Source organism: Pelophylax lessonae, assembly GCF_965119305.1.
Source record: "Pelophylax lessonae genome assembly, chromosome: 3".
Lineage (NCBI taxonomy): Eukaryota > Metazoa > Chordata > Amphibia > Anura > Ranidae > Pelophylax > Pelophylax lessonae.
Window position 1 is genome coordinate 543,640,775 of NC_138770.1, and position 11,436 is coordinate 543,652,210.

Genomic DNA, 11,436 nt, shown 5'->3' on the forward strand with positions numbered 1-11,436 from the left:
TGCTGTGACTGGAAGGAAAACTGAGATCCGTGTTTCTGCTTAGCAGAAACACACAATCTCTATTTTCCTTCCTTACAGAATGGCGATCTGCTTTGTTTACATAGGCAGACCACCGTTCTACCTCTCCGCTAAACAATCGGCGGGTCCCGCGGCCGCCGGACCCACTGATTGGCTCCCACTGCGTCCAATCATGTATGTGATTTTGCGCACACGGGCCACCCTGCGACACCCTGCGGAGGTATATATGCTGTAGGCAGTCCGGAAGTGGTTAAAGTGAATCTGGCTAGCATACGATAAGAAAAAAAAAATAGCTGCCCATATGTAGGCAGGTGCAGTCTGTACTCCCCACTGCAGGTGGCGCTTGACTGAAGTGGCAATGCAGAAGGGCAAGGAAGTTGTGAGAAACGTGGTTCCTCTGTGCCTTCTTGCAGTCACAGGGAGACTCCAGCAGCCATCTTGGGCCAGGCAAAAAAGTCAGCATCTACAAATACTTTAGCTGCTAATTTTGAATATAAGGACACTTACCTGTCCAGGGATCTAGTGATGTCCTCACCCGAGCTGAATTTTCATTCGGCTTCGGGTGCAGGCGCCTGCATCTTAAAGCGGAGTTCCGGGCACAAAAAAGATTTTTTTTTTTTGTGCCCCTCCGCTAGGTATGCCGCACCTGAAAAGGAATTGGATAGTTATTTTTTTTTTTTTTTTTTTACTCACCTTTTTATTGACGATCGTAAATACTCACCTATGACAGCTTCCTCCTCCAGCGCCGAGGCTCACCCCGTCACTTCCTGCCTCGCGATGATTCCTGGGAGCTAAACGTCATCGCTCCCAGGAATCAATGCGCCGCACCGGCCCCGCTCGTCATTTCCGCACCGGAAGTGACGAGAGGGGCCGGTGCAGTGCATTCTGGGACACGAAGACGCGGAAGAAGACGGAGAAGAGGACCGCGCCGGCTTCAGCTGCCCACAACCGAGATGGAAACGCTGTGGAAGAAAATTTCTAAGTAAGTATTTCTTCTAAAAGGTAAGTGCGAACCGGGACAGATCAGAGGCTAGCCATTGTGGAATGTGCTAGCCCTGACTGTCCCGGGGGTATGTTCATCCAAAAAACGTTTCTCTGCCCGGAACTCCGCTTTAAATAAGAGGAACTTTGTGGCTTCACAGATAGTTTCCTGCGGTGCACTTTGTGAATGGTCCCACAGTCTTCTGGGATCTGTGATGTGTCCCAGAAGGCTACAGGGGAAGGAGGGGGGCCAAACTTCTGGCTCTAAGTCCCAGTTCCTGCCATTCATCTGTCAAATGCCAAAGCCTTTACCATCCACTAAAATTCTAAAAATTGGAAAAGATAAACCATAACAGTTGAAATCAGCTTCAGGAGGAGCATGGCTCAATATTAGCTTGAGCAAAACTCAAGACACGTTGTGGAGCTTAAGGCTCGGTTCACACTATTGCGATGCGGGAAGGCTGCGAATTCGCAGCCTGTTCCCGCATCGCACACGCACCCCCGGCAGTTCACACTGCCATATGCGATACGCTGGGGGTGTCAATGTAATCTTAACGACACCCCCAGTTTGATCGCATATTGCAGTGCGATCGTGCAGTTCGCACAGGATCGGATCGCACAAGTGTGAACCGCTGTGCGATCCGATCCTGATGCAGCAGCAAAAATGCCTCCTGTGCGTCTTTGCTGCGGGTGCGGTGCGAATTTAGCCATACAAAATTTAGCCACTGTATGGCTAAACTCGCACCGCACAGCTGATCGCATGTCATGTCGGAGCAGTGCGCTCCGACATGACATGCGAACCCGGCACACGCAGAAGTGTGAACCGGCTCTTAACCAGGAATGAACAAGGGTTCCATAGGGATAGATTTAAAGACCAACACTGGTATTTGCAGGCTCCATAAGGTTTTTTAGAGAGGGCAAGATCCTTTAAAAGAAGATTCTGTTATCTGACAGTAAAATCTTATTGAGTGATTATCAAGTCTCTCCTGGATGTTAGGCACACCCGAAGAAAGTTGAATTAAAGTGTTACTAAACCCACAGCAGTAAAATCAGTCTGTATATGCAGTAAAGCATGCTTGTTATAATCAATGTGGAACCTAAGGGGTTAAACATCTGCAAACCTCAAAAATATATGTTTGATACTGTCTTCTCTGATCCGCCCCTTCTTTTACTGTCCCCAATCCATCTGTTGATAGAACAGAGCCTTGGAGGCACTCTGCACATGCTCAGTTTGGTGTGTATTGCTAGAGAGTTGTTTTTTTTTTGGGAGGGTGTATGTGATCGGCACAGGTCCAATTAGCACTGTCCAGACAGAGGTTAATGGGCCATGCAGCCTCATAGGACAGTCAGAGGAGAATAACAACTCCTCCTACAAGCTGTAACCAGTGGTCTGCCAGGCAGTGATAGAAGTCACAAGACTGCTATATACTGCTGATGAGAAAAGGTATTTAGCCGTTTATATTTACTAAAATAGTTGCATTTCCATGTTCTGTGTGTGTGAGACGAGATATAGTGAATGCAGGGTCCTGGGTTTTGTAACACTTTAAGGCTAAGTTCACATGTAGGCATTTTGGGGCTTTTTTGTGGCATTTTTCTGCTCCAGAATCAGCTCAAAACGCCCAACAAGACAAATCCTATTCATTTCAATGGCCCACATCTGAGCGTTTTGATGTTTTAAGCAAAACGCCCAATGCTCAAAAAAGTACATGAGCTTCTTTTTGGGCAGATTACAGGCGTTTTTATTTTTTCCATTGGTCACTTGTCAACCTAAAAACGCCTGCAAAAACGCCTGTAAAACGCCTGAAAAAAACGCCCATAAAAACGCCTGAAAAAATGCTTGTAAATAACAACGCCAAGATGTGAACGTAGCCTAAGTTATGTCAAAATTGTATATTGTTTACTAAAGTGTATCATAAATAAAAAGAATCATATGAAACATATTCTCTCTCATCCAACATTATAGACCACCCAATTTCATTTAGGCTCCGTTCACATTATAGCGTATGGATCACGGGCAGAACCGCCGCGGTTCCGCCCGCGATCGGGAGATTATTGCAAATCGCGGGACGCCTGTGCGTTGCCCGTCGATTTGCAATAGACCCCCAAACGCTGAGCAATGTTGCCGCGATTTCTGCCTGCCGAATCGCGGTAACATCGCGCAAAAAAAAAATCGCGGGACGCAATACGACCAAAAAAGTACAAGAGCTTCTTTGGATCGTATTGCGTCCCGCGACTTTTTTTGCACGATGTTACCGCGATTCGGCAGGCGGAAATCGCGGCAACATCGCTCAGCGTTTGGGGGTCTATTGCAAATCAACGGGCAACGCACAGGCGTCCCGCGATTTGCAATAATCTCCCGATTGCGGACGGAACCGCGGCGGTTCTGCACGTGATCCATACGCTATAATGTGAACGGAGCCTTAGGCTACGTTTACATCTTGGCGTTGCCATTTACAGGTGTTTTTTCAGGAGTTTTACAGGCGTTTTTAGGTTGACTAGTGACCAATGGAAAAAAAATAAAAACGCCTGTAATCTGCCCAAAAAGAAGCTCATGTACTTTTTTGAGCGTTGGGCATTTTGCTAAAAACGTCAAAACGCTCAGATGTGAACAGGGGCCATTGAAATTAATAGGATTTGTCTTGGGCGTTTTTTGAGCTGATCCTAGAGCAGAAAAACTCCCTAAAATGCCTACATGTGAACTTAGCCTAAGGCTCCGTTCACATGTAGGCGTTTTGGGGCGTTTTTCTGCTCTAGGATCAGCTCAAAAAACGCCCAACAAGACAAATCCAATTCATTTCAATGGCCCCTGTTCACATCTGAGCGTTTTGACGCCGTGAGCAAAACGCCCAACGCTCAAAAAAGTACATGAGCTTCTTTTTGGGCAGATTACAGGCGTTTTCCATTGGTCTCTATTCAATCTAAAAACGCTGCACAAAAAACGCATGTAAAAACGCTTGTAAAACGCCCATTAAAAACGCCTGAAAAAACGCCCATAAAAACGCATGTAATAGCAACGCCAAGATGTGAACGTAGCCTTAGGGTTCTGTGGAACCTTTAGGCTTCATTCACATGTCAGGGTATCGATCGCGGGCAGAATCACCGCGATTCTACCCGCGATCCGGAAATCATTGCAAATCGCGGGATGCCTGTGCGTTGCCCATGATTTGCAATAGCACCCCAAACGCTGTGCGATGTTGCCGCGATTTGCGCCTGCCAAAAAAAATCGCGCAAAAAAAATTGTGGGGTGCATAACGCCCCAAAGAAGCTCTTGTACCTTTTTTGGGCGTCATGCGTCCCGCGATTTTTTTTGCGCGATGTTACCGCAATTCGGCAGGCGCAAATCACGGCAACATCGCACAGCGTTTGGGGTGCTATTGCAAATCACGGGCCACGCACAGGCGTCCCGCGATTTGCAATGATTTCCGGATCGCGGGCAGAATTGCGGTGATTCTGCCCGCGATCGATACGCTGACATGTGAACGTAGCCTTAGATCTCTCCAGCGATTGCTAGCGGTTCCTTCAGCTATTTAATTTATTTATTTCAGGTACTTTTATAGCGCTGTCAATTTACGCAGCGCTTTACATATATTCATTGTACATTCACATCAGTCCCTGCCCTCAAGGAGCTTACAATCTAAGGTCCCTAACTCACATTCATACACATACTAGGGCCAATTTAGACAGGATCCAATTAACCTACCAGCATGTCTTTGGGGTATGGAAGGAAACCGAAGTACCCGGAGGAAACCCACGCAGGCACAGGGAGAACAGACTCCAGGCAGGTAGTGTCGTAGTTGGGATTGTGAACCAGTGACCCTTTTACTGCAAAGCGAAAGTGCTAACCACTACACCACTGTGCCACCCATTGTGTCTGTATAGTTCCAGAGCATACACCACTTGACAGGTCCAGCTGCATGACACCAAGGATCTTCTTAGCTGCAAAAAAAGGATCCTCGGGAGGGTCAGTTTATAGGGGAACGGGATTATTAGATATCCAGACAAAGTTAGGGATAGATAGATACCCAATAACCCTCTTTTTTTCTACCCCTCATCAAGGATTGACATTTGAAATCCTATCGGAACTTAGCTACTTTCTGATCTTCTTATGCCTCGTTTCCACCGAGCGGTACGGTTTGGTACAGTTCAGTACGGTTTGGAACGGTACACCTTGATCATGCTTGCGTTTCCACTGCCAACAGTACCTCAGCTCAACAGTACTTCAACAGTGTATCTCCACCCTGTTAGTACAGTACGATTGTGCTTGGTACCCCAATGGCAGGGTCCCAAAAAAGTGGTACGGTACGGTTCGGAATTAGGGTACCATTCATAACTTTTGACAATGGAAACAGCACAAATTGCGTACCGTACCGAACCAAACCGTACCGCTCACTGGAAACGAGGCATTAGCTATCTGTAAGGGTGACATTCTGACTACCACTGTAGGGGGAATTCTTCTTACTGACCACTAATGCAAGAAGCATTTTCCAACTGACTCCAATCATTTTTTATCAGGGGTCCCCTGAGACCTGAAAATATACCATACAAGTGTCACATGTGTGACAGGGTGACAATGCAGGGGTGCATTGGAGGGACAAGGACAGATTGTTTTTACTCCATAACAGAAAGTGCCTGGACAAGAACTTTTATGGTAGAATCATAAGGGATTAGTATAAGAAAAGCTGCAGATTTTAGAAATATTGACTTTTAAAATGACATCAACAAGTCACAAATTATATGAGAATACAGGGTTTACATAAACTTGAAAGGGCAACTCCACTTTCGTAGGAAAAAAAATATCACAAACAAAAAAAAATATATATAGCATATATAATTGCAATATAAGCCATATTGTAATAAAATGCACTTTCTTTTTCAATATGCAATGCTGTACATTTCTTTAAAATGCAATACAACACAATACAATATAGCAATCTGGAGTAATTCTGTACACAGATGCCCCCAGAAATGTCATTTCCTGCTTGTGTGATAGGCTCAATGATTTTCCCAGAAGTCTGCACCATGATGCAAATAAGATTTTGGGCATCTTCTGCAACAAACATGTCAGCATTGGTAAGGGTTAATCACATCTAAAGGCAATCTTCTGGGACCTGTGACGTGTCCCAGAAGATTGCAGGGAGGGAGGGGGAGAGGAGGACCTAGGCGGACTGAGCGTTGGTGGAGGCAGGTACCTGTAAAAACTAGGTACCTGCCCCCCCCCCCCCCAAAAAAAAAAAATGACATGCCAAACGTGGCACGTCAGGGGGTCAGGACCACTTAATGCGGAAGTTCCACTTTTGAGTGCAACTCCGCTTTAACTTCCTCTGTAAAAGGTAGGAATCTGCATCAAAGTTTGTTAAATCCCTACAACGTATATTGATTTCCAGAGGGGAATCATTTTCTCTCAAGAAAAGTGGAGTAAAGCCCCGTGCACACGTACCGAATGTCGGCCGAACGATCGGCCGTCTTTTGTCCAGGGCTGTCGTGTCGGCTGAAAAGTGCTAAAGACTGCACACAAATTTTGTCGGCCAACAACAGCCAACTGAAGAAGTGATATCATGTGATGGTTAACTTTCCGTGTGTTTTTTCTTCTCTGAGCATGCCCAGTCTTGCTCATCTGCTGTTTGTCGGCCGAATTCTGTACTGACTGGCGAACAATCGGCCGTTCTGGTGACGGCCAACAAAAATTTTAAAGTCTGCACGCCAGATTCTGTTCGGCCGAAAATTCGCTGTCGGTTGTCGGAAGCATCATATTAACAAGCCGACAATCGGCCGATCGTTCGGCGGCCGAATATTTACGGCCGACAATCGCTACGTGTGTACGGGGCTTTACTCTTTAAACTTCATCCTACAATTATTTGAAAAAGCTTGCTTTTAGTATGTCCCGCTTGCGGGCATGTAATGCAGGGTGACAACGCCGTCACTGTATTGCAAGGTGGTGGCTGAGTGTTGTCACCTTGAAAAAGGAAGTGCCAGGGATGAAAGTTTAAAATCAGTGAATGTTTTTAATGAAGCTGGAGGAATACATATAAAATCATAACCCTATTAGGCCCACATGGGGCGCTGCCACAGTTTTTAGATTTTAGTTTTACATTTCTGGGGTCTACTCAATATTTTAAATGCATCTTTCACCTAAGGTTTGCGCACTTTCCAATGAAAACCTTAATAAATAAAGCCTCCTTAATAAATAAAGCCTTTCTAGTTTGTTTGCATATCATGAAAATCTGAAAAAGTATGCAGCCAGTGAAGTCCCAATCCTGATAGTTAGAAGGACAATCAATCAGCTAAGGCTGACAGATGAGCTAGCTTCATGCAGGTATTATTATCACACTCCCTCATATATTATTATATACATGCCAATGCCATGTTCCAGCACAGGCTGGACTCACCAGATGCATGGCCAGAGGTAACAGCAGGAGGAAGACCCAGAGATACAGGTGACAGATGTTATTGAACTGGCTGTCTTCGGGGTCGTGGTAACATCCTCCGGTCAATGCCGCCCACACACCTTGGCGGAGAATCTGCAGGATGTGAGATGCCATGTCTGCTGCAGAGAGAGGAGAACACAGGGCAGAGCCGACAGGAGAGAGAGAGAGAGAGCTACTGCCTCATCATCATCATCAGCATCATCACCATCCACTCTACAACAGCACTGCGCATCCCCTCCGCACCTCTATAAGAAAACACTGCGCATCCCCCTCCGCGCCAATGATATACACCGCACCTCTACATACAGCGCTGCGCATCCCCTCCGCACCTTTGCATAGCATACCACGCTGCAATTCCCCCTCCGCACCTTTGCATAGCATACCACGCTGCAATTCCCCCTCCGCACCTTTGCATAGCATACCACGCTGCAATTCCCCCTCCGCACTTATACATGAATACAGCGCTGCACCTCCCCCTCCGCACCTCTACATAGAACACCGTGCATCCCCGATCTCAGGACAGTTGGATGGAACCCCTGGACACTGCGATAGTGAGAGCTGCGTGTGTACCCCAATCTGGGCACTGCGGGTCACTCTGTGTGTGCCCTGTTTTTTTAATTTGTGATTCAATTTTTAGATAACATATATTAATGAAATGTAATAAAACTATTTTTGTGCTTTGGAAAAAAAGTCCGTGTCAAAGCCACTTAGTCTATGAAGGAAGGTAACTTCTTTGTGTGACCTCTATTCCTAGTGGCGGTCTATGTTTTGGGTGTGCCCTGATATTATTATTATTATTATATAGGGTTTATAAAGCGCCAACCGTTTAGCACTTTACTATCAGAGGTACAGTTACAATATAATTTAATAAAGGAGGAATCAGGGGGCTCTGTTCATTAAAGCTTACAATCTAACTCTGGTCCCTGAGAGCGGGCTGTGTGCGCCCTGATATAAACATACTGTGGCCCCTGAGAGCTGGCTGTGTGTGCCCTGATATAAACCTACTGTGACCCCTGAGAGCGGGCTGTGTGTGCCATAAAATAAACCTTCTGTGGCCCCTGAGAGCTGGCTGTGTGTGCCCTGATATAAACCTACTGTGGCCCCTGAGAGCGGGCTGTGTGCGCTCTGAAATAAACCTACTGTGGCCCCTGAGAGCGGGCTGTGTGTGCCATAAAATAAACCTTCTGTGGCCCCTGAGAGCTGGCTGTGTGTGCCCTGATATAAACCTACTGTGACCCCTGAGAGCGGGCTATGTGTGCCCTGATATAAACCTACTGTGCCCCCTGAGAGCGGGCTGTGTGTGCCCTGATATAAACCTACTGTGGCCCCTGAGAGTGTGCTGTGTGTTACCTGATATAAACCTACTGTGGCCCCTGAGAGCTGGCTGTGTGTGCCATAAAATAAACCTACTGTGGCCCCTGAGAGCTGGCTGTGTGTGCCCTGATATAAACCTACCGTGGCCCCTGAGAGCTGGCTGTGTGTGCCCTGATATAAACCTACTGTGACCCCTGAGAGCGGGCTATGTGTGCCCTGATATAAACCTACTGTGCCCCCTGAGAGCGGGCTGTGTGTGCCCTGATATAAACCTACTGTGGCCCCTGAGAGTGTGCTGTGTGTTACCTGATATAAACCTACTGTGGCCCCTGAGAGCGGGCTGTGTGCGCCCTGATATAAACCTACTGTGGTCCCTGAGAGCGAGCTGTGTTTACCCTGATATAAACCTACTGTGCCCCCTGAGAGCGGGCTGTGTGTGCCCTGATATAAACCTACTGTGACCCCTGAGAGTGGGCTGTGTGTGCCCTGATATAAACCTACTGTGACCCCTGAGAGTGGGCTGTGTGTGCCCTGATATAAACCTACTGTGGCCCCTGAGAGTGGGCTGTGTGTGCCCTGATATAAACCTACTGTGGCCCCTGAGAGTGGGCTATGTGTGCCCTGATATAAACCTACTGTGGCACCTGAGAGCGGGCTGTGTGTGCCCTGATATAAACCTACTGTGGTCCCTGAGAGCGGGCTGTGTGTGCCCTGATATAAACCTACTGTGGCCCCTGAGAGCAGGTTGTGTGTGCCCTGATATAAACCTACTGTGGCCCCTGAGAGTGGGCTATGTGTGCCCTGATATAAACCTACTGTGACCCCTGAGAGTGGGCTGTGTGTGCCCTGATATAAACCTACTGTGGCCCCTGAGAGCGGGCTGTGTGTGCCCTGATATAAACCTACTGTGGCCCCTGAGAGCGGGCTGTGTGTGCCCTGATATAAACCTACTGTGGCCCCTGAGAGTGGGCTATGTGTGCCCTGATATAAACCTACTGTGACCCCTGAGAGTGGGCTGTGTGTGCCCTGATATAAACCTACTGTGACCCCTGAGAGTGGGCTGTGTGCGCCCTGATATAAACCTACTGTGACCCCTGAGAGTGGGCTGTGTGTTCCCTGATATAAACATACTGTGGCCCCTGAGAGTGGGCTGTGTGTGCCCTGATATAAACCTACTGTGACCCCTGAGAGTGGGCTGTGTGTGCCCTAATTTAAACCTACTGTGGCCCCTGAGAGTGGGCTGTGTGTGCCCTGATATAAACCTACTGTGGTCCCTGAGAGCTGGCTGTGTGTGCCCTGATATAAACCTACTCTGGCCCCTGAGAGTGGGCTGTGTGTTCCCTGATATAAACCTACTGTGTCCCCTGAGAGAGAACTGTGTATACCCTGATATAAACCTACTGTGGCCCCTGAGAGACAGCTGTGTGCGCCCTGATATAAACCTACTGTGGTCCCTGAGAGCTGGCTGTGTGCGCCCTGATATAAACCTACTGTGGTCCCTGAGAGAGAGCTGTGTGCGCCCTGATATAAACCTACTGTGTCCCCTGAGAGAGAGCTGTGTGCGCCCTGATATAAACCTACTGTGGCCCCTGAGAGTGGGCTGTGTGTTCCCTGATATAAACATACTGTGGCCCCTGAGAGTGGGCTGTGTGTTCCCTGATATAAACATACTGTGGTCCCTGAGAGTGGGCTGTGTGTGCCCTAATTTAAACCTACTGTGGCCCCTGAGAGTGGGCTGTGTGTTCCCTGATATAAACCTACTGTGGCCCCTGAGAGTGGGCTGTGTGTGCCCTGATATAAACCTACTGTGACCCCTGAGAGTGGGCTGTGTGTGCCCTAATTTAAACCTACTGTGGCCCCTGAGAGTGGGCTGTGTGTGCCCTGATATAAACCTACTGTGGTCCCTGAGAGCTGGCTGTGTGTGCCCTGATATAAACCTACTCTGGCCCCTGAGAGTGGGCTGTGTGTTCCCTGATATAAACCTACTGTGACCCCTGAGAGTGGGCTGTGTGCGCCCTGATATAAACCTACTGTGGTCCCTGAGAGAGAGCTGTGTGCGCCCTGATATAAACCTACTGTGTCCCCTGAGAGAGAGCTGTGTATACCCTGATATAAACCTACTGTGGCCCCTGAGAGAGAGCTGTGTGCGCCCTGATATAAACCTACTGTGGTCCCTGAGAGCTGGCTGTGTGCGCCCTGATATAAACCTACTGTGGCCCTTGAGAGAGAGCTGTGTGCGCCCTGATATAAACCTACTGTGGCCCCTGAGAGTGGGCTGTGTGTTCCCTGATATAAACATACTGTGGCCCCTGAGAGTGGGCTGTGTGTTCCCTGATATAAACATACTGTGGTCCCTGAGAGTGGGCTGTGTGCGCCCTGATATAAACCTACTGTGGCCCCTGAGAGTGGGCTGTGTGTGCCCTGATATAAACCTACTGTGGCCCCTGAGAGAGAGCTGTGTGCGCCCTGATATAAACCTACTGTGGCCCCTGAGAGTGGGCTGTGTGTGCCCTGATATAAACCTACTGTGGCCCCTGAGAGAGAGCTGTGTGCGCCCTGATATAAACCTACTGTGGCCCTTGAGAGAGAGCTGTGTGCGCCCTGATATAAACCTACTGTGGCCCCTGAGAGAGAGCTGTGTGCGCCCTGATATAAACCTACTGTGGCCCCTGAGAGTGGGCTGTGTGTGCCCTGATAT

The 11,436-nt window shown here is 48.1% G+C and overlaps 1 protein-coding gene across 1 annotated transcript in view; it reads right to left on the reverse strand.

The window, feature by feature from the left end:
- Window positions 1–7,694, reverse strand: part of LOC309551844 (pecanex-like protein 2) — a 256,799-nt gene extending 249,105 nt beyond the window's left edge. Inside the window, exons 1-2 of the mRNA XM_082252546.1 lie at window positions 7,684–7,694; window positions 7,386–7,635 (exon numbers count right to left, since the gene is read on the reverse strand). Of these exons, the coding sequence (XP_082108672.1) occupies window positions 7,386–7,538 (153 nt within the window). The 5' untranslated portion in view covers window positions 7,539–7,635; window positions 7,684–7,694. The remainder of the gene's footprint in view (window positions 1–7,385; window positions 7,636–7,683) is intronic.
- Window positions 7,695–11,436: the final 3,742 nt, after the last annotated feature.